We start from the raw sequence: 23825 nt of genomic DNA on the forward strand, positions 1-23825 counted from the left end.
AAACATTTATTAAGTGTGCTATTATCATAAATTAGGCTTTCTCTGTTGCTTTTCAAATCACAGAAAGAATGAAGTGACCTAAATGCTATGGCTAAGTAGTTATGTGGTCTTGAATAAGACTTTACCTTTGCCTCACTGTTCTTTATCTATAGAACAGAGTGGTTAAACCAGATTATCTCTAGTTCTTAAAATAATTTATAATTTAATGTTATAGTAAATTAGAGTTACTTCTGTGCACATATTTAACTTCAAACTTAATCAGTGGGCAAAGATCAACCTAAGGAAAGTCAAGAAACCTAGAAATGAATTCCAACTTCACTACCAGATTGACCATTAATCATAGAACAGGGAACAACCTCACTTTTCCCATATGCTAAATGGAGTGATACCTCTTAGCATTGTTTCTCAGAATGAACCAGATAAATCGTGTGAATGTCTTGCAATCTGTATAGTACTAGAAAAAGCAGAAGTGCTGTTATTGTTAAAGCAGATGTTTGAAATACTGTGCTTTTCCCAGTAAATACCAGGCTGAGTCTGTCATTTATCCTTAGGGCATGCAACTTGTTACTTTTTTTTCCCCTACTATAAAGCATTGTCATTTTATTCAGGATATTGAAAAGGGTGCATTGTCATGTGAGGAACAGTGTCATAATATCTTTGATCTTCAGCTGTGGTATGAATGCCTGAAGGAAGAAACTGTGTTTGCCCTGGCTGAGTGGCTCAGTTGGTTGCAGCATACACCAAAAGTTGCGGGTTCAATTCCCAGTCAGGGAACATACCTAGGTTATGGGTTCAATTCCCAGTTGGGGCAACTGATCCATTGTTCTCTGTCACATTCCTATTTCTCTCTCTCTCTCTCTCTCTCTCTCTCTCTCTCTCTCTCTCTCTCTCTCTCTTTCTCTCTCTCTCCATATATATATATATAAATAATCATCATCATCATCAATAAAAACATATCCTCAGGTGAGGATTTTTTTTTTTTTTTTTTAAAGAAGCTGTGTTTGGCTATGAAGCTCTACAAGAATCATGAATGTCTTCATATCATGAATCTTCCAGTCTGTTGTAGGTAAGAGGGACGGGTGGGTTAGGGCTCTAAGGAGGAGCACTGTCTATTTTTGGTGCTCCCATACCCGGACTTGTTACTTTCCTTGAGTTAGGGTAGGTTGTGGTAATGGAATACTCTCAGTGCGAGAATGGAGACAACTGCTCAGTCTTTATATCTCCAAAGAGTGCCCGTCTTTGAATATTTACAAGAAAATAATGAGAGCCTGGCCTAGTAGCTCAGTTGGTTAGAGTGACCTCCTGGTAAGCCAAGGTCAAGGTTCGATCCCTGGTCAGGAACAACAAATCAATGTTTCTCTCTCTCTCCCCCACAAAAAAAGAAAAACGAAAGAAAAAGGGAGAAAATAATGAGATACACACACACACACACACACACACACACACACACACACGCAGGAAGGAGGGGAATTCACAGGCAGGGGAGGAAGAAAGGTGAAGGCAAGGTTAGGGAAATAAAAGGCGAGTCCGAAGAAGAAGCAGGGATGGGGAGGGGAGGTGAGAATCAACAGGGCAGAAACTGGAGCCAGTTAGACTGCGGGAGGAGATGGGTGGCGAATGAGTGGATCGCCCGGTGACTTGCCAAGCAGGCACCAGGCGGAGGGGGGTGGGGCTTGGGGAAGGGTAAATGCAGGGCAAGATTTAAAAGGAGATGACCCTAGCTAGTTGATGCCATCATTGACCTCCGAAGCCCAGGGCAAGGACACCCAAGGCTGGGGAACGGGAGGAAAGACCCGCCAGTGAGGCAGTGCGCTGACTTGCGAGGAGGGGCGCAGACAGGAGAGGAGAACCCCGGGGAGCGCCCGGCCGCCCGCCACCATGTGCGAGCTGTACAGCAAGCAGGACACCTTGGCGTTGAGGAGGAAGCACATCGGGTAAGGGCTCCCCGGTCCCCAGGGACGGCGCAGAGAGGGGGAAATCATGAGAGCTGGGACGGAGAGCCGAGCCTGGCAGGGAGCGGGCAGCCAGGAGCGCGCCCCAAGCTCCGCTAAAGCGGCTGCTAGACCCGTGAGAGCCCGCCGCCCGCGCACCTGTGCAGGGCGCCCCCTCCCGCTCGGGCGCCTCCCGCCTCCCCGCGCAGCCGGGCTCTGCAGCCCTGGGAGCCGGGCGCGGGGCGCGGGGCGCGGGCCGCCGGAGGAGTTCCCCGGGAGGGGCGATGGCCCTGGAACACCATTCCCGGGACGGGCCCTGGGAGGAAGAAGCGCACCTCTCCTCCACTCCCACCAACTCAACTGGAAAGGTTTTCAAAACTATGAACTCAGAAATATTTATTCTGACGACGACTGTGAAAACTAATTCTGACAGCTTGTTTAAAGTGAGCTTTTTCTCATTGCGCGCTCGGTTCAGAGGTAGAGGGTTAACCCAGCCAGCAGAGAACTCTGAAACGGCCGTGCTAAGGGTGCGTGGCTACTTACAGTTCAGTTCAAAGCTGCGGTGTCCTCTCCCGAGTGCGCTGGTGCTGCCCGCGCTGCAAACCACTTGGCGATAGACCGGTGAACGTGGTCGGGGCTCCGATCCTAGCAGGGTGTCCTGTTACCTGTGTGACCTCTGTCAAGTTTCCTCTTCTGTGAAGAGTAGGAATGACATCCTGCTGCGCACGAGCGAGCAAATGATATTAAATCAGTGTGATCTGTTTTTGTTGTTTTTGTTTGAGACTGTCTTTTAAGGTACATGCAAAAACGACCGATGATTGCGGCTATTCGAAGCCCTGGGTCCTGTAAAATCAAGGGTCCGCGATCATTACAAGTAATTAGCAAGCGCTGCCAGCGGGCTGGCTGGAGAGAGGCCTGGGGGACCCAAGGAAGAACAGAATCACGGCCCTCTTCTTCCGAGAAGTGCTAGGCCAGAGGTTCTCAACCTGTGGGTCGCGACCCCTTTGGGGGTCGAATGACCCTTTCACAGGGGTCGCCTAAGACCATCGGAAAACACATATATAATTACATATTGTTTTTGTGATTAATCACTATGCTTTAATCATGTTCAATTTGTAACAATGAAAATACATCCTGCATCTCAGATATTTACATTACGATTCATAACAGTAGCAAAATTACAGTTATGAAGTAGCAACGAAAATAATTTTATGGTTGGGGGTCACCACAACATGAGGAACTGTATTAAAGGGTCGCGGCATTAGGAAGGTTGAGAACCACTGTGCTAGGCAGTTCGTCATACCGAGGCCCCTGATACCAACCCCGGGGAGTTTCTGAATGATTTCGGAGGTCGGTTAGCCCCACTGTACAAGCAAAATAGATTCCTCCTTCCCGGTCACCCCTTTCCCTTTTCCCAATCACCACTTCATTCTGTTAGTTTTCAGTCCTATATAGTTAAGGTCCAATGAAAACCTAATGATTTCTGACATGAGCAGAACAAATTCTGTGAAAGAAGGTGTTTAGCCATGAACTGACCGGAGAACTTTACCGAAGTCTGAAGGGCAAGGTGGAAATACATTATAACAAGGGAAGGTGAAGTCTGTAGTTTCCAGCTCTCATTCATAACAACGGTTTTCTTTGGATTTTAACTCTTCGCATAAACTAACAGCTGAGCATGAACCAATAAGAAATTCATATCACATACAGTGTTAAAACTTCAGATGACCTATTCGCAATAATGAAAACACTTTCTAAAGAGATGCCTGTCAACTTAATATATAGGTATTTAAATAGCCTGTAGACTACCTTTAATGTGTGGGGGTTTTGGGGGGTTTTTTGCATGCAAAATCACCAAAATAAAAATAATATATTCAGTTTTCATTTCTAAGGGTCCATAGAACCAAGGTCAGAAATCCAGTCTTGTTGCTATGTTGCTAACATTTATACTGCAGACATTCCCAAATAACAAAAAATGTTGATTTTTTTATGCTTAAAAGAGTGGATTAAAGGGTTAGAATAGCCTTTAGCCCTGTTTATTTGTCGTATAAATTAGGTTAGAAGGGGGGAGAGAGAAAGCAAGCACTAACTGGGGCTAGGCGTAAGACAGTCTACGTACTTTCAAATTCTGATTTTCTCTCTTACTAGCTGTGTAGTCTTGATCAAATGTCTTCATTTTCCTGTGCCCCAGTTTCCTCACCTATAAAAATGAGAGCAATAATAACCCCTATTTCATATCATTGTTGGGAGGGTTAAATGAGATAATATTTGTAATATCTGCCAGTTCCTGACTCATAATAAGCCTAAAAAAACAAAAAAAAAGTTTGGTGGAGTTTTTTCCCCGGTAGAACAAAATTTCCCAAAAGAAAATTAGTTATTGGTTCATGTAACTAGAGCAATGGGAATTGACCTGTGTGCCTTTAAATAGTATTGTCCAATCGTGGCAAATTTAATACAACAATAAGAGATGTGAGCAGTGTTGCGAATGCGGGATGAAGATAAAAGGCTCCAGGCTGATATGAAATTTTTTTTTAAAAGTATGTCACCCAGGTTGTGTTTTCCCTTTTCTTGATGTAATTGTAATTTTCCACTTATCATGACCTTCATTGAGAAGGAAAAACACTGAGCAGTCCTAGCAGACCAGAATGTTCCCTTTCATTATTTCTAGGCCGTCCTGCAAAATCTTCTTTGCTGCGGACCCCATCAAAATAGTGCGAGCCCAGCGGCAGTACATGTTTGACGAGAAAGGGGAACAGTACCTGGACTGCATCAACAACGTCGCCCATGGTAACTGCCCTGCCTGGTTGTGTCTGGAGGGTACCTTCATGGAGTAAGGCAGAGGTGGCACCATTAATATTTGCCCCAGGAATTCCAGAAGCTGCAGTTCCTTTGCTGAACGGGGCCAGTAGTCCCAGCAGAGAAAAGTTGCAGCAACATGTGGAACAGAAAGGAGCTCGACTCCTGCTTTGTTTTCTTGCTTCAGAATCCCCCTCACTTGCCAGGCATTTAGTGCTGTAACTTCTTTCTTTGGCTTTTGTCTCCTACATTTTAGTGGGACACTGTCACCCAGAAGTGGTCAAAGCTGCCATGAAGCAGATGGAACTGCTAAATACAAATTCTCGATTCCTCCACGACAACATTGTGGAGTACGCCAAGCGCCTCTGCGCGACCCTGCCGGAGAAGCTCTCTGTGTGCTATTTCACAAACTCGGGGTATGTCTCTAGGCTCCCCACCCACCCCACTCCCAGCCATCTCTTTGTTTTCTCTCTCATACAACCCTTTTCGTGGTTTTTAAGGCTTTGCCGACATTCTTGCCGTTTACTGAATGACCATACACTGGGGACCTGACCAGTCTGGTTCCTGTGCTTTCCTCCATGAGCCTGTTGTACATACGACACCAGGCATCCTGTTCGAGGCTCCTGAGCACAGCCTACAACAACAGTCTGATGGTTCATGTGCACGCCACTCAACTTTTTATTGCCATGGCTTTCCTGGTGAAAGATGGGAAGGCATCCGTTTAAGTATCCCAGAAGGGTTGATACTTAGGCCATCCATTGCAAAAAATATTCAGGTCTGGTGCTCACGTGAGAAAACCTAACTAGGCAAATGACACTCATCTCTTCCAGCAGTAGAGTAAGTAGCTAAAGAACCCACGGGCTTAGTCCTTTCAAAGCATGAATGAGGAAATTTATCAAAGAAAGAACTCTACTGAACAAGATATTACTTTTGTAAGATTTTTTAAAATCCTCACCCAATGATATGTTTACTGACTTTGGAGAGAGAGGAAGGGAGAGAGGGAGAGGAAAAAAATCAGTGTGAGAGAGAAACATCGATCGGTTGCTTTCCCTACACAACCCACCCAGGGACCACACCTGCAACCTTTTCGGTGTACAGGTCTGTGCTCCCACCAACTGAGCTACCTAGCCAGGGCTTTCGTAAGATTTGTGATTGCTTTGTTTTCTTAGACACATGAACATATTTCCACAACACAAACTCAATGGAAAGGAAGAAAACATTAAGGTGAATAGATACATTCCAACTTTCAAATTCTGTAAATTCTAATTATTACATATCTATTCTGGAATATTGTGCATACATTAAAATTGTGTTTTGAGCTAGCCAATGTTGTTCAGTGGTTAGAGCATCAGCCCACAGACTGAAGGGTGTTGGGTTTGATTTTGGTCAATGGCATGTAACTGGGTTGCAGGCTGGATCCCTGGCCCCCATCGGGGCAAGTATGCAAGGCAACCAGTTGATGTGTCTCTCTCACATTGATGTTTCTCTCTCTCTGCCTCTCCCCTCCCTTCCACTCTCTCTAAAAAAATCAATGGGGAAAAAATATTCTTGGGTGAGGATTAACACACACAAAAAAAGTATGTTTTGAAATTACATGCTTAATGACATGTGAAAAGCTCATAATGCAATGTTATATTGGGAGGAAACTTGTATATTCAGCATAAACTTACATTTTTAAATGATTTATATGTGTTAAAATTAGCTATTAGAAATTCTGTACATGTTTAGTTATATGATTCCATAATTCATTTTTCTCTTCTCAATGAGATATTTTAGTAGCAAATTTTAAACCAGAAGATCATTGTTTTTTCTTTGTAAATAAATAAGATAATTAACCCTGAGCGGGGTGTCTCAGTTAGTTGAGCATCATCCTGTGCTCCAAAAGGTTGCCAGTTTGATTCCTGGTCAGGGCGCATGCCCAGGTTTTGGGTTCAATCACCAGTTGGACACATGCAGGAGACAACTGATCGATGTTTCTCTATCACATTGATGTTTCTCTCTCTCTCTCTCTCTCTCTCTCCCTCTCTCTCCCTCTCTCTCTCTCTCCCTGTCTGTTCCTCTCTCTCTCTCTCTCAAATCAATAAAACATTAATAAAAAAACAACTGGATAATAGAGACCATTATAAACTTTTGAACAATAATAGATACAGAGGCAGAGCTGCCTCAAACAGATTGTCAAACTGCAGCGGGAAGGCCGGGGAGGGTTGGGGGGCAGGAGGTAGGGGGGTAAGAGATCAACTAAAGGACTTGTATGCATGCATATAAGCATAACCAATGGACATAAGACACTGGGGGACAGGGGAGGCTAGGGGACTGTCTAGGGCGGGGGGATAAAATGGACACATATGTAATACCCTTTGTAATACTTTAAGCAATAAATTAAAAATAAATAAATAAAATAAATAAAAAAATAAAAAAAAACTGGATAAAAAGGAATTAAGATAGGTTGTTATAAAGCATTCTTGCTTTTAATAAACTAAATATCATAATTGACTTTTACTGACAAAGAATCCTATACCGTCAGAGAGGGATTAGCCCCAGAGAACACTGTCCTCAAAGAAGGCTGTTCCCACCCTAGCCAGTTTGGCTCAATGGATAGAGTGTTGGCCTGTGGACCAAAAGGTCCCAAGTTTGATTCCTGTCAAGGGGACATGCCTGGTTTGTGGGCTTGATCCCCAGTATCGTCATTGATGTTTCTATCTCTCTCTCTCTCCCTTTCCCTTTCTCTCTGAAATAAATAAAAAATATATTTTTTAAAAAAGAAGAAAAAGAAGGCTTTCCCCAAAGACTGGAGGCAATAGAGCCTGGGATAGTACACAGAATAATCTTGAAGTTAAACAGGCTTCAGTCTGAAACCTGACTCTACTTCTTATTAGCTGTGAGAACTCATTCTGGTCACTTACGCTCTCTGAGGCTGTTTCCTCATTTATAAAAAGGAGATGACAATACTAGCCTGTTAGAATAATTATGAGAATAAATACAAGCAAAGCACACACCAAGATGTCTGTCATAGACAGCACTGCACATTGATTATATTCTTCCCCTGTGTCTGAGTAGTATAGCTAGACTCTCTGAACCAGGTTGAAAAATTATGATCTTCATCTTATAGATAAGAAATTAATTAAATAGTAGGCCAGTACAACAGACTTTAGTGGCCAAGAATAATGGGCCCCCACACTCCCATTCCTCCCAGAGAGATCAGGCTTCTGAATGTCCTCAAAGTTAATCACCTACTGATGTGGCTGAACTCCCCTAACCTGTGAAATGGGCAGCATATCCCTCATTTATACTGCTTCTTCTGTGTCTCATTCTTTATTGAAGACACCTGAGGAACTTGTATTAGAAGGATATTGTTGGAAGAGCAAGATCAAAGGTGAAAGAGAGGAGTTCAACTTATTTCTTAATACATTTCTGAATACAGTGTTCCCCACCCCTTATTCAAGATTTCTCTTTCTCCGGTTTCAGTTACCCGTCTGAAAATAGGGGCCATTCTGAGTAACATGATGAAATCTCGTGCCATCTGGCTCTGTCCTGCCTGGGACGTGACTCATTCCTTTTTCCAGTGTATCCACAGTGTACACGTCCCCCGCCCACTAGCCACTTAGTGCCCCCTCAGTGCTCCCCCGCGCTGTCACGGTGTCAAGGAGCACTGATTTTACTGAATAATGGCCCCAAAGCACAAAGAGTGGTGCTGACAGTTCGGATATGCAAAGAGAAGCTGAAAAGTGCTTCCTTTGAGTTAAAACGTGAGTTCCAGTAGAGAGAGAGAGAGATCATATTCACAGAACTTTCATTACAGTATATTGTTATAATTATTCTACTTGTTAGTTATTGTTGTTAATCTCTTACTGTGCCTAACTTATAAATTAAACTCTCATAGATATGTGTTTATAGGAGGAAAATGGTATATATGGGATTTGGTACTATCCACGGTTTCGTACATCTGCTGGGAGTCTTGGAACGCATGCCCCGCAGATAAGGAAAACTACTGCAATTAGAATCTTACAACTTTTTAATTCAAATTTTGAAATATTTTTTAAAAGAGTTTACTTGACATTGTTCCCTCTATGTTGTCTTATAGATCTGAAGCCAATGACTTAGCCTTACGCCTGGCTCGGCAGTTCCGGGGCCACCAAGATGTGATCACTCTTGACCAGTAAGTCTTGGACGCAAGATTTCTAAGCAAGAAGCTCCTTCAGAGACAAAACCGTATTGACCCTGCCCATACTAATACCATAAACACATGTAGAGGAGGCTGGGTGTGTGGCACAGTGGTTTTTACTTGTATTAGGGTATCAAGCCCAGTCCAGGCCTGCAGGAGACTTATTTCCTTCTAAGTACCTACAAACTGGAGGCTCTATTGGGTGCTGTGCTTATGGTCTCATGGGCGTGCATGAATCTGGGCTTATTTTTCACACATTAACTATTTATTGTGCCACTTCGTGTACAAATCTTTTTCAAAATAAAAATACAATTAGTTTCTTAAAAGTCCAAGCATTCACTTCACTGTTGTGATTATGCACTGTAATTAATTTAAAAGATAATCATTTAGAGCAAATTCTAAAGAAAACAAGGAGCCCGGTAGAAGTTAATGACTTTTAATGATCACTATGTAACTTTACCTCCCAAATGTAAGTGTATTACATTTTATTTTTTTTTAATATATTTTTTATTGATTAAGATATTACATATGTGTCCTTGTCCCCACGTTACCCTCTACCCCCCACCCCCCCCACCCCCGCTCATGCCCTCACCCCCCCCCCCCCCGTTGTCCATGTCCATTGATTAGGCCTATATGCTTGCATATAAGTCCTTTGGTTGATCTTTCCCCCTTACCCCCACCCTCCCCTACCTTCCCTCCAAGTCCCGACAGTCCAATCAATGCCTCTCCGTCTCTGGATCAGTCCTTGTTCATCAGCTTATGTTGTTCATTATATTCCACAAATGAGTGAGATCATGTGGTATTTATCCGTTCTCCAGTTCCATCCATGCTGTGGCAAATGGTAAGAGTTCCTTTTTCTTCTTCCTCTTCTTAAAGAATACCTTTCAGCATTTCATATAATGCTAGTTTGGTGGTGATGAACTCCTTTAGCTTTTTCTTATCCATGAAGCTCTTTATCTGACCTTCTATTCTGAATGATAGCTTTGCTGGATAAAGTAATCTTGGTTGCAGGTTCTTGCTATTCATCACTTTGAATATTTCTTGCCAGTCTCTTCTGGCCTGCATGGTTTCTGTTGAGAAATCAGCTGACAGTCGTATGGGTACTCCCTAGTAGGTAACTGACTGTCTTTCTCTTGCTGCTTTTAAGATTCTCACTTTGTCTTTTGCTCTTGGCATTTTAATTATGATGTGTCTTGGTGTGGTCCTCCTTGGATTCCTTTTGTTTGGGGTTCTCTGCGCTTCCTGGACTTGTAAGTCCATTTCTTTCACCAGGTAGGGGAAGTTTTCTGTCATTATTTCTTCAAAAAGGTTTTCAATATCTTGCCCTCTCTCTCCTTCTGGTACCCCTATAATTCTGATGTTGGTACGCTTGAAGTTGTCCCAGAGGTTCCTTATACTATCTTCATATTTTTGGAATCTCTTTTCTTTTTTCTTTTTCAGTTGGGTATTTTTTGTTTCTTTGTATTTCAAATCTTTGACTTGATTCTTGGGATCCTCTTTTCTGCTGCTGGATCTCTGTAAATTATTCTTTATTTCAGTCAGTGTATGCTTAATTTCTAGTTGGTCCTTTTTCATGTCCTCCATGGTCTCACTATACTTATTGAGGGATTCATTAAATTTATCTGCGGTTTCCATAAAATTCTTGAAAAACCTTATAAACGTGGCCTTGAACTCTATATCCAATCGTTTGCTTTCCTCCATTTCTGCCATTTGTGACCTGTTTCTTTGTCTCCGCATTTTGGCAGCTTCCCTGTGTTGATAGAGTGGCCCTGTGCGCCAGGTGTCCTGTAGGGCCCAGTAGCTCAGCCTCCCCAGTTACCTGGGGTGGACACTCTTGGTGCACTCTTGGTGCCTTGGTTGTTGTAGAATCACTGGGAGGAATTGACCTCCAGGCCAACTGGCTGTGAGAATCAGCTGTGTCTAAAGTGGGAGAACTTCTGTGCTGAAGACACCCTTCTGGGGCAAGACTTGCTTCAGTGGGGCTTTGGTGCTCACTGAGTCTGCTCCCTGAGTGGGTCCCTTATGGATCTGAGGAGTTGCAGTCTGGATGGACCCCCTCTGACCACTGGGTACAGTGGCTCCTGGATCTAAGGAGGTGCTAATTCAGCCTCTGCCTGAGGCCACACAGCAGGAGCCACGAAGAGGCTCAGCTGTGAAGCAATGCAAGCTGCCGCGGGGCCTTGGGCCTTCTCTTGGAAGTTCAGGGTCTGCCTGGCTGGGCTGCAGTTAGGTACATTCACATGCAAAAGCCTCTGCCGCAGCCTGGGTGGGGCGGGGTCTCAGGGAGTCAAAGGGCGGAGAAAGCAGCCATGGCTGATTCTCCGCCCGGAGTCGCGCGTCTCAGTGTCCCGGTAACGGCTGCAAGCACCTCTGAGGGGAAAGCCGCCCTCAAGTTCGCTCACTGCCTGACAGACCAGCCTCTCCCCGTATGAGTACTGGGTCCCCAGAGACTTCCCGGAACCGGAGTTCAGAGCAGTCAGGAGCTTGTGACTCAAAAAGTCAGCCGCGTCCTCAGGTGCTACCCCCTTTCCTCGCGCGCGCGCCACCGTACCTCTGCACTTCACCTCCGCAGCGCCTCTGGCTCTCAGCGTGCTTTTCTTTCCTTCTAGTTGTAGAATTTACACTCAGCCAGCCTTCCTGTTGTTCTGGATGATGTTTGCTCTGTCCTTTGCGGTAATTTTCAATTGTTGTGTGAGGCGACAATTTCCCGGTGTTTACCTATGCTGCCATCTTAGTTGCTCCAAGTGTATTACATTTTAAACAAGCAATCCAACAGCTTCAACCTTTACTAAGGAGATTTTTTTCTTCTTTTAAATTGTTTCCTACCTCTCCATCCCCCACTTCGACACAGAGGGTTGAATTGCACATGCACCTTATTTCTTGCCCTCTGTGGGCCTCTCCCATTCTATGTGTTGGTTGGTGTATTGGTTTTCTGTTGTTGCTGTAACAGATGACCACTAACTTAGTGGCTTAAGTAACACAAATATATTCTCTTACAGCTCTGTAAGACAGAGTCCAAATGGTTCCCACAGGGCAAAAATCAAGGTGTCAGCAGGGTTGGCTTCCTCTGGAGCAGCGGTTCTCAACCTGTGGGTCACGGCCCCTTTGGGGGTCAAACTATCCTTTCACAGGGGTCACCTAGGACCATCGGAAAACACATATATAATTACATATTGTTTTGTGATTAATCACTATGCTTTAATTATGTTCAATTTGTAACAATGAAAATACATCCTGCATATCAGATACTTACATTACGATTCATAACAGTAGCAAAATTACAGTTATGACGTAGCAACAAAAATAATTTTATGGTTGGGGGTCACCACAACATGAGGAACTGTATGTATTAAAGGGTTGTGGCATTAGGAAGGTTGAGAACCACTGCTCTGGAGGCTGTAGGGGAGAATCTGTTCCTTGCTTTATGCAGCTTCTAGGGGCTGCCTGCATTCCTTGGCTCATGGTCCCTTCCTTCATCTTCAGAGCCAGCCTTTGCATTACAGCAGCCTCTGCTTGCATCCCCACATTACCTCCCATGTTTCTGATCACCATCCTCCTGGCTCCTTTCACTTACAAAGACTTGTGATTGCATTGGACCCTCCGGGGTTATCTCTCCCTCATGATCCTTAATTCAATCACATCTGCAAAGTCCCCTTTGCCATGTAACATATTCTTCGGTTCTGAGGCATCTTGGGGGCAGGGTGGCTACTATAGTTGATTTTTTTGTTCTATTTTATTCCCATTCTTTCCCACTTATAGACAACTATTCTCATACATCTAATGTATATCTTTTATTTTTGTAAAATGTATATTATTTTATGTGCTTCTGTTTTACTTTTGCAAACATTGCTATAGATCTCTTTCTGATTCTGACTCTTTTCCATCAGCACTGTTTCAAGATTCCATGTTGATGGCCGTACCTCTATTCTAATTCAGTGCTGTCCGATAGAAATATAATTTGAGCCACATAGGGAATTTACAATTTTCTATTAGCCATTATACCCAACATATCATTTCAACAGGTGATCATTATGAAAGACATTGAGCATTCTCTCTCTCGCTCTCTCTTGGTATTGTCTTTAAAATCCAATGTGTGTTTTACACTTACAGCACATCTCAATTCAGACTAGCAGCATTCCAAGTGCTCAATAGCTGCATGTGGGTGTGGCTGTCATAGGGGACAGTGCAGCTAGAACTGTTGCACACTGTTCCCCCCAGAAATGGACACTGTGAATGCCCTTTACCCCCAGCTACCATAAACAGCGCTGCAGTGGGCATCCTTGTACATGTGCCCTACGGACCTTTCCAAGAATTTCTTAGGAATAAATGCGCAGAAACAGGATTGCTAGACCATAGGGGTACTATACACATTGCTGATTTACTAAATACTGCCAGATCCACCTCCAAAAATGGTTGCAACACTACACAATGCATGAACTTTTCCATTTTTCCATATCTTCAACAAAACCTATTCTGCTTTCTAATTTTTTTTTCTGATGTTTGCCTGTTTAATAGGTAAAAAATGACTCCGAAGTTTGAAACAATTTGCAATTTTCTAATTATGAGTTTGTGTGTCTCTTTATATATTTATGCCTTTGTGAATTCTCTTCTGAAAATTACTGTTCATATTCTTTGCCCATTTTTTTTATTGGGATTCCACCCTTTTCATGTTGGTATGCAGTTGCTTATATGTTAGATCAGAGGATCTAAATCTTGACTGTGTTTTAAAATTACCTGGGGATTTTCTTTTTTTAATACCAATGTCAGGCTCCATGCTGGACCGATGATAGAGAATCTCTAGAGGCAGATTCTAGAAAACAGTATTGTTTTAAAATTCCCCAAGTGTTCCTAATATATGGCAAAATTAATATTGGGAATTAATCTGAAGCATTAGTTTGAGACAATTCAGATATGTTTTTTCCTATCTATCATATGTCTTTCAACTTTGTCATTGGAATTCTTCCACAGAAATCTTTAATTTTGATCAAATAGATAAAATTTTCATCTTGTGCTTTGTGTTTTCTTAGTTTTATTAATATCTCTTTCTCAACTCCCAGGTCACAAAGATAGTCTTTTTTGTTTTAATGATTACTCCTCATATTGAATCCTCCTGGAGTCCCAGTGTGACCATGTCTGTGCGGATGTATCTCCGAGGTCACCTTCTATCCTAGTCGTCTCCCTGGTCTTTTTCCAAGGCCATGCTAATTGTATTACCACAGCTCTGTAGCGGGGTTTAAACTATGGTAAAGAAAGCGCTCCCTCTTTGCTTTATCTTTTCATGGGCCTTTTATAATTCCTTTTGCAGATCTCTCAATTATATCTCTGGGCAAGAAACAGCAAAGAGAATATCAGAGCCACCTGTATTTTAAGTGAAAGGAAGGAATTTCGTAGCCAATCGATCACCTCTCAATCTTAGTCCTTCTGTTCCTTATCAACTTGTATTTGCCTGATATATGCAACTGGACATCCTTTGGAAATCATCCCAAACAGGAACATAGCCCATTACATGATATAGTGTTCCTTTCTAAATTTACTGAAATGTAACTATCAAATACATTTAAGAAGTTGTTCATGAAGCTATAGAAAATAATATTTTTGCATATGGACTATCTAAGTTAACAGATACAATTTTAAAATATTGAGTTCTTTTCTGGCTAAAAAGAATTTTTTTATGAGGCTACATATTTGGCTTTCCATGTATTTTATTACATGAATAAAAAGAATTGGACAAATTAAATGGCCAGTCTTGCCATGAAAAATTAGATCCCATACTGTTAAATCTGACACCAATATTGAGATGCTCCCTGGATGAGATGTAATATTATTCTTCATATGCTAGATAAACAATCTTCTTTGAGCAATTTAGTTTACTGGGTTTTTTTTTTTTCTTTTCAGTGCTTACCATGGTCACCTAACATCTTTAATTGAGATCAGTCCATATAAATTTAGAAAGGGCAAAGATCTCAAGAAAGAATTTGTGCATGTGGTAAGTATTTTAGAATCCAAGAATGAGAATATTAGTAACTGGAAGAATGCCTAGTGATAATCCAGTCCACCCCTTTCATTGAAATGAAAAGGAAACTAAGATCTAAAGCAGTTAATGAGAGGATGTGGCTTAAAATCCATAGATGAGTACCACAATGGGCAAATTAGTATGGTGGTAGTGATAGCTGTTATTCACAGCTACCGGTTTATTTTTCTTGCCCTTTGGTCTTTAATTAGTTTTTCTATCACTGATGTCACCTTGAAATTCAAAGTTCAATTAAGTGTGTATGATTGTCTCAAAATTAAATTGCTCTATGCTAAATTATTACCTAGATTTATTAAGTAAAATAAACCAATTAAATTGGCTTGTTTCAACAAACAGTAAATTTCATTTGGCTTAATTAAGGATCAGTAGACTTTCTCAAGAGAATCATCAATACCTTCTTTCAAAATTTTAAGATCTTGAAGCAGTGCTAAGACACTTGAGTTTTCTGAATGATTTCAGTTTGCTATATAATGGTAAATGTTAGTTTATTTTCTATCTAAAATAGTTAATACAGTTCCCATTCATTGAAATTTTCCAATAATATAATCACACTGTTGATTTGAATTTTGTCCCTATGTGAATAGGTGTGAAGTCATAATTTATAAAGGTCTAGGAGCTAATCCACGCTCCCGTTCACAATAAAAAGATTTCATTACTCACCGAATTCAGAAATGCTGTGGGGAAAGAACAAACGAACCTAGAGTCACTTAAATCCACATGGTCACCTTCCCAATATGCTTTTGTGGGGAAATGCCAAATTTTACAAGCTCATTTTGTGCAAGAGGCAACTCAATAGACACTCTATCATTTGATGTTTTCAGGCACCAATTCCAGATACTTACCGAGGAAAATACAGAGAAGACCATGCAGACCCAACCAGTGCTTATGCAGATGAAGTGAAGAAAATCATTGAAGAAGCTCATAAGAATGGAAGGAAGGTGTGTATTTACAGCTTTGGAACCATGTTAACATCTTTATAAAAATGGATTTAAGTCATTGTGATACATTGGAGAGATAGAAAAGAATTAGATCTCAATTCCCTGTCTGTCCTTCTCTGGTTACATATTTCAAAAAGTGAATTATTATAGTCATGCCTCTCAGACTATTTTTATTTATCCTGGAAATGCAATCACCGTGCCTGTCCCAAAGCTGATGGCCTAGCTCTGACTTTCGTAGGGGCAGGCAGGCTGTGGTCCAAAGGGGCAGGGAAGGGGGGATGAAGGCAGGTGATGGGCCAGGGACAGATTACCCCAGTGCAGAGCAGCAGGAGGGCTAGCACAGGGTGACAGGATGGGACAGGCAGGGCGTCCCTGGAGCATCAGACCCACAAGGGAACCTTGGTGCTTCCCTTGAACTGATTCAACTTTCTCAAAGGCACAGAGCTTGGGTCAGTCACGGCAGAAAAAGATTCTTCCAATCTGGGCCTGGCTTCTAAGACAGAACCGCAAGAAAAAGACTTTCTGTTTTCTGAGTCTTCACCCTACCTTGGTTCTCTCGACTTGATATCTCAATAGTTCTATGCTTTCTCTTCTTAGTTCAGTGTTATCTATTTTCTACTCCTTTCTTAGTCTCTAGAACACTTTCTCTGTAGTTCCTGTTGTGACTTGCCTAAGTCTGTTGAGTTAAGCCTGTTCAGGACAAGGACTAGAAATATAACACAGTAACTTGTGTGTGGCCTAGTCATCCTCCCATTTCATTAGGTGCAAATTCCAGCCTCAGGCAATCCCATCTCACCAGGCTGAGGAATAGGCACCACAGTAATGTAGTTAGAACCTGGGTCATTTTTAAGAGATTCGTATCAAGACTGAGCAAAGAACATCAGTCTTATTCAATTGATCCTAATGAAAGCAGTGTTTAAATTAATTATAAAGAAATGGAAAACTCCCTCTCCTCCATTTCTCCTGGTAGTTTCATTGATCCCCTAGGATTTCAGAAACAAAAGCTTCAGATCACTTGCTTTTTCACCATAGACATCTTTTACTTTTAATTAAATGGCCTATTTGCCACTTGCCACAGATCCATTCCCAACCTTTTTTTAAAAAACCTGCTCAACAAGAAGTCCTCTTTTTCAGGTGGTATGAGGAGGGCCTAATGAACTTAGACCCCATCTTCTCTTTTGTAGATTGCTGCCTTTATTGCTGAATCCATGCAGAGTTGTGGCGGACAAGTAATCCCTCCAACAGGCTACTTCCAGAAAGTGGCAGAGTATGTACTTGACATGGGCATTCTTGGTCACACTGAGGGCACCATGACAACTCTATGGGGCCATACTGGTTGTGAAAATATTGAAGTACTTTCAAACCAGCTAGTCCATAGCCACTTTGGAGTGCCTACCACCCCAGGACTCCTGGATTCCTTCAAATTCCCAAGATCCAGCAAATAAAGAGCTTACACATGGGTGTTCGGCAGGGGGCCTCCAGGACTCTGCCTCAGCCCTTTGCCTGACAGTTTTTCTGTTTGGCCCGTGCCTAAGCCTTAACAGTTAGCAAAAAACTGAAGATTAATCCTGATAAACATGACTACTTGTTCACTTGTTAATTTTCCCACTTAAAATATTGCCGTAATCTAGCCTGTTTGGCTCAGTGGATAGACCATGGGCCTGGAGTGGGTCCCAGGTTGATCCCAGTCAAGGGCAGGTACCTCGGTTGCAGGCTCCGCCCCCGCCGAGGCCCTGGTGGGAGGAGGCAACCAATCCATGTGCTTCTCTCACACGGATATTTCTCTGTCTTTCCCTCTCCCTTTTCTCTAAAAAACAACAGGGAAATAGCCTCAGGTAAGGATTAAAAAAACAAAAAACAAAACTGTGGTAGAGTTTACTTGACCACAAACCCCAATCTAAATATAGAGTAGATATAATCTGGGGATTATGTGGTTATATTTCAAAGCCAGTGACAACATAGGTGTCATTCGGGGTTCTGAGCACTGAAATATTTTTAACAACGATTCCAGGCTTCCGATTAGCAACATTTTTTGTAAGTGCTCAATAATCTGCACCTTTATGGGCGGAGGTGGGGACTCGCGGCGACCTGAGGGCATTAGACTGTCCTTTTGCTTTTCAGATATGTCCGCGCAGCAGGGGGGGTGTTCATAGCCGATGAAGTTCAGGTGGGCTTTGGACGCGTTGGGAAGCATTTCTGGAGTTTCCAAATGCATGGCGAGGACTTTGTCCCAGACATCGTCACAATGGGGAAACCCATGGGCAACGGCCACCCGGTAGCATGCGTGGTCACAACCAAAGAAATCGCGGAAGCCTTCTGCAGCTCGGGAATGGAGTATTTCAACACGGTACATCCTGGTGCCTGGCTTTAATGCTGAGAGGTTAAATAATGCCTGTTCTTACACTTCTTGCCTAGATAGTGAAAAATAACGCTCAGTATTGCCAGCTAACCACCCCAGAACCCTAGCTAAACTTTGATATAACCCGGTTTCATTCTATCTGACATAATGCTTGCATTTTTCCTTCTGAATCTTTCCCTTCCTCAGATGTTATTATTAATTATTCCATTAATAGATGGCTGTCCTGCTATACTCAAGAGGTTATGATATTTCACTAGCAGAGGATATTATTTCTTCGTTTTGTATCATATTTTAAGTTCCAAACATCTCTGTTTAGATGATTGAGTACTATAAATGTTATATGGCTCTTCTAGGAGATGCTAAATTTTTATCTGGGAAATCTTATTTCCTTGGTTTTACCCCCAAAAGTAATAAGCTTAAGCTTGGAAAAAGTACTATAGTTTATACCTTATGGGTGATAGATTTGACATAGCTAAAGGTAAGATTCAAATCTAATGACATAAATTATTTGGAGAAAATGTCATTGCTTAGCTGTTGTCACACAACTATTCAAGGGCAGAAATCCACATCCCCCTCACTGAACCACACTCTGAAATCCTTAATTCCCAACACATTGTCTATTTTTTGTTTGGTTGAATCAACACATTTCCTGATAGCCTTTCTGCAGCATGGAAAATATAATTTGGAATGAATTTCCCTTTAATCCTGAATGAATAGAATCATGCTACGTTCTAAATTTATGAAATGAAATCACAAGAGAATGTTATTGAAATTATATCGTTACTTGCTTATGTATGAGACACATTTCTCATGGATGAAGTAAGACCGCTAATTTAACTATTACGTTTTCTCATTTATCTTTTTTTCTGAATGAAGTATGGAGGAAATCCAGTATCTTCTGCTGTTGCTTTGGCTGTCCTGGATGTAATTGAAAATGAAGACCTTCAAGGAAATGCCACAAGAGTAGGGGGTTATCTTACTGAGTTACTGAAGAAACAGAAGGCTAAGCACACTTTGATAGGGGATGTCAGGTGTGTTTATCATGGCGCTGTTATGTAGTTATTCACTTTTCCAAATGAAATAGCTTATGTCTATCTTATAAAATTTAAAATAAATTACATAAAATTAAATCTAGAAAACCCTGAAAACAGAAAACACAAAGCTCATTCTTAATCTAGAACCCAGATATCATTGTTCCTGCTAACTTTTGGGTATATGTCTTTTATATCTTTTTAAAGATCAAGTTGGGGTAATTTCAGCACTGAAACGATGAAAAGAAGGAACTTAAAGTAACTTTAAGTGATCTATTCAAAACTATTTTAAATGCTACCTGGGAAAACTTGGGATTTTGCATACATAGATATAAACATGCATCATCATTAATGTCCTGAGAAACGAAATGATCTGAAGAGGTTGTTTTTAAGCCTTTTACAAATAAGTGAGAGAGGGGTGGCATTGGGTGACAAAAACTAACTTGTTTCAGAAACTGAGAGGAGGCGTGGACACTGGGTTGGTGTCTTGGATCAGTCAGAATCAATTACAATGACCCTCAAAGGGAGTCACAGTCAACTGAAGTGTGGGGACCGTGTTAACTTGTTGCGACACCTTAGGCTTTGGTAGAGTGTGTGTCAAGTTTTCTTTCTTCACCTCCCTCAGGGGTGTTGGCCTTTTCATCGGAATCGACTTAGTGAAGGACCATCAGCGAAGGACCCCCGCCACAGCCGAAGCGCAGCACGTTATCTACAAGTAAATGCACTCCCAGCTGCTTGGTGTCTGGGTTCTGGGGTGCCCACCCTCTTGAAAGCTTCTTTCACTTCCTCCCACCCTCCAAATAAGGAAAGTTTAAGACATACAACTTATAAGTGTGGGCTTCTCGCGTGCAGAATATTATTCTTAGAGAACCTTACCGTCATCTGCGCGCACTCACCCGTGTTTCCTGCATCCCGCTTAGGATGAAAGAAAAGCGAGTGCTGCTCAGCGCCGATGGGCCTCATAGAAATGTGCTTAAAATAAAGCCACCGATGTGCTTCTCTGAAGAAGATGCCAAGTTTCTGGTGGACCAACTCGATGGGATTCTAACAGGTGTGTTCCCAGATTTTTAAGATTCCTCCTTCCCCCCTACACGCCATGCTCTCCACCCCTAACCCCGGCCTGGTCATACATGACTGCATCTTGTTACTCATGAAGCAAGTGAAGGAGGCAGAAATGAATGTTCACTTCATATTTATAGAGCTAGGAAAAGATAGCTGAAAAATGACTGCATCATGAGCTCTTCGTTAAATCAAGTTTCTGTTTGCCCTCACACAACTCCAAACCTAAGCTTTTACTGCAACAGTGCAGTTTAACTTTTATCATTTATTTTCCCTTTTTTAAAAAAAAATTGCAAGTCTACATTGTGCCATGCACCGCAAATGCTGCAGTGTATACTATGTCAACATTGCACTGTGAAAATATGTAAAACAGTCTTAACGCAAATTATAAACTACAGGTTAACAAGTATTTGTTCTATGCTGAATCACTTGATTGTGTGTATTTCACTTATTGCAATATAATTTTTGAGGGCTTTTGTTTGTCATTTATAATTATAGCCTATCATAGGAATTTATCTTTTGTTTACCTATATTATAGAATTAGGTTAATTTATTTTTCTCTCATGAGCATAAATTGAGATTAGAAAGTAAGCCAACAATATGAAGCCATGTTGGAAAACATAAAGCCCTGTCAAATGTTAGCATTTTTGTTGTTGCTTTAGTTGTATTTTTAAGATTCAACTTCTCTGCTCCCTTCTCAGTCTTTCAGGGGTGAGACAAGGCTGAGAAGCCAGGAATCGATGTAGCAGACAGGTAGATAATGTCTGGCAGCTTGAGGGTCAGCCCAAGTTCTTTGTAATAAGTCACTGCCTTTGGACCAAGAGTATGCTGACACCCAAACCTGGCAAGCTGTCCTCACACAACTGCTGTCCGCTGGTCCCTTGAAGGGCCAGGCAATAGAAAGAGTAGAGGTTGGGGCAAGCCCATCACTGTTACTTAAAATTCATCTCGGAGCTGAAGCATTATCAATGATGAGCTGAAGAATTTCTTTTGAATAAAGTGGCTGAGGCATAGCTAACACAGGCTCACATGCCACTTGTAAATGATACTAATGAAACACTACAAAAGCTTAAAAGCAGCCATTTGCTTAGTGACACAGTCTTTTAACAACTTATCTCTCTATTCTTAAGAGTATTCCTATAGATGCCAAAAAGGGTTTTTGAGATTTTTTATGTTCTGTCTCCTCCACTGTGCCCTCCTTAATGTAGTTTTAGAAGAAGCCATTGGAACCAACTCTGAGGGTGTGACGATCTCTGAGAATACACCAGGCAGAACAAAGGTAAGAATCAGCTACTTTATTTTTTAGGGGGAAAGTGGAAAACTTTAGGAATTTATGAAAAAGGGATGCAACTTTTTAAAAAATTGTACAATGACCTATAGAATAAAACCCACCTTTGCTAGGGTGGGCTTATTGCAGTTTTGAGTACACAACCGAATTTCAAGTGTGTGTCAGGCCGCTTGAAAGGAATAAACCACAGAACCATCCCGCTAGGATCATTCCCATAACAACCACCGAAACCTCTCAGGGGCATAAAGAGGGCCTTCAGATTTTATAGAGATGATTTCTCATCCTAAACGCCTTCTTGTTTGCTCTGAAGACCGCCTGACGCTGCCTCAGATTCCCACACACCACTCTGTAAAATCAGCAGAAGCATTAGCAGCGTGGCGCCAACATGCAAGAGTTTGGTCCAGAAGTGAACTAAAGTCGAAACTTCGAATGGCCTCCGGAGCCTGGGAACCGCCTGGCAGCCAGTGGCCTGGTTCTGCCTTGGATGCACTTCCAGCGGAGGGCTTTTCCATTCCCTCCCTGAGCTGCCGGGTGGGAGAAAGAGCTCCCCCGGGGCAGGAAACAGTAAGGCCAAAACCCTGAGAGGCTTTGTTGCATAATTTGTTTATAAATAAAGAACCATCAGTGCCTTGAGCCTGCCTGCACATCCAGTGGTCAGCAAAGTCCTTTTCCTCAGTGAAAAGCATTAGGCCGTTTGAGAGCAAATGATTTGCTAATAAGACCTGCTTCTGCCTCTCGGTACAGCACAAACTAACTCTAGAAATCAATGATTACCTGGGGTCTGAGAGTAGCTAATCTGCCTAGGACAGAGCGCAGGTGTAAGTGCTCAGCAAGCATTGAAAAGGAGCTTCCGTAAGGCGTTCACCAGGGGAAATCCTACTTTGGAGCTAGCAAAGTTCACACACGTTTCTGAAATGTTGGCTTGGAATCCCAGATTTTATGTTGACATCCCATTTCAAATGTCTATGGAAGATACTTACCAGGGGGAGGGAGGAACAACCCGTGTTATGCTATGTGTTGTGATGTGTTTTGTGTTGTGTTGTGTTGCGTTGTGTTGTGTTGTGTTGTGTTGTGTTCTGCGGGTTGTGTTTGCCTGTCGGCCTGTGGGTCAGCCTGTGGGAGGCTGGGCTGGTTGGAGGTGGGTGCCACTGCACTTTGCACGCCTGTCTTGCAGAAGCCTGTGGGTTGTGTTTGCCTGTCGGCCTCTGGGTCAGCCTTTGGGAGGCTGGGCTGGTTGGAGGTGGGTGCCACTGCACTTTGCACGCCTGTCTTGCAGAAGCCTAAGGAAGCCCACGTGGAAGTGCTCAGTGCAGGGGCCCCGGAGCAGAAAGAAAATCCCAGCCAGAAGAGAAATGGGTTGTGCGCAGAGAAGCAGTCACCGCTCAGCAAGAGGCTCAAGACATGAAAGATTTGTGTTTCAAAGCAAGATAAACGTCCTGAGTTACGGAGAGCGAATGGAAGTGTCTTCTTAACAGCTCTCTGTACTCTCGAAAAGTAAAATTTGCATTCCATATAGATTGGTCAATAAAAAAAGGTAAATGAGTAGAGAGAATAAACCAAATGATGACCAAACCATGTCAAGATTATTAGTTCAGCCTCCGGCCTGTGGATTCCTTACTTGAACCTCCTGAATATACTTAATTTATTCCACTAAATTTAAGGTTTAAGTTGAATGTTTTGTTGGCAGTTTTACTTCTGATGTTTTAATGTTTGAAATGAGAGGGCAACGTACAATAGGTTCCTTAACTTTGGAGACTTCGTGCCTTAAAATATGAATTCTATAATGATTCCTTTGGTATATATTTATGGACTATAATTAAATAAAAGATGATGTAAACCAAACATTTTTTACTAGCAAAGTGTTTATTCTTCTTTTGCAAAGAATATTAAGAGTTGGGGTGGTAAACTCAGTCATTTGGGGGGAAATAACATACAGCAAATGTTAAAAAGTGAATGAATAATCCAGACCTCCGGCGGGGAACTGGGACTCAGTGAATCATGCTCCTGAGGACTCGGGTCAGGGGGGTCAGGGGACAAGGAGCACGGCAGTAACGCTCTCAGGAGGCACTGGAACCGCAGCAGGAGCCAAAGCCCTGTTCACAGTCAGCAGACTTTGTCTGCCCCGGTTGTGTCACCCTGGCAAGTGCCTTACCTGGCAGGTAAGAAATTAACTTTGAACCAAACGTCCTTTTCTCACCATCAAGTTTGTCACACACACACACACACACACACA

General features: G+C 42.3%; 1 protein-coding gene across 1 annotated transcript; it reads left to right on the forward strand.

The window, feature by feature from the left end:
• Nucleotides 1–1719: 1719 nt before the first annotated feature.
• On the forward strand, nt 1720–23434 carry ETNPPL (ethanolamine-phosphate phospho-lyase). The gene is made up of 13 exons (XM_036343587.1): nt 1720–1934; nt 4597–4715; nt 4981–5140; nt 8806–8880; nt 14782–14872; nt 15739–15855; nt 17040–17122; nt 17977–18202; nt 19091–19245; nt 19871–19960; nt 20166–20296; nt 21513–21583; nt 22869–23434. The coding sequence occupies exons 1-13, from the start codon at nt 1879–1881 to the stop codon at nt 22995–22997; spliced, it is 1503 nt and encodes a 500-aa protein (XP_036199480.1). The 5' UTR covers nt 1720–1878; the 3' UTR covers nt 22998–23434.
• The last annotated feature ends 391 nt before the right edge of the window (nt 23435–23825 follow it).

The sequence above is a fragment of the Myotis myotis genome, unplaced genomic scaffold (assembly GCF_014108235.1).
Source record: "Myotis myotis isolate mMyoMyo1 unplaced genomic scaffold, mMyoMyo1.p scaffold_m19_p_1, whole genome shotgun sequence".
In the NCBI taxonomy this organism is placed as follows: Eukaryota; Metazoa; Chordata; class Mammalia; order Chiroptera; family Vespertilionidae; genus Myotis; species Myotis myotis.

Coding starts and splice junctions, on each gene's coding strand:
- ETNPPL (XM_036343587.1), top strand. CDS start 1,879: ATGTGCGAGCTGTACAGCAAGCAGGACACCTTGGCGTTGAGGAGGAAG. Junction 5,141..8,805: donor TGCTATTTCACAAACTCGGG/GTATGTCTCTAG, acceptor GTTGTCTTATAG/ATCTGAAGCCAATGACTTAG. Junction 19,961..20,165: donor GCGCAGCACGTTATCTACAA/GTAAATGCACTC, acceptor CATCCCGCTTAG/GATGAAAGAAAAGCGAGTGC.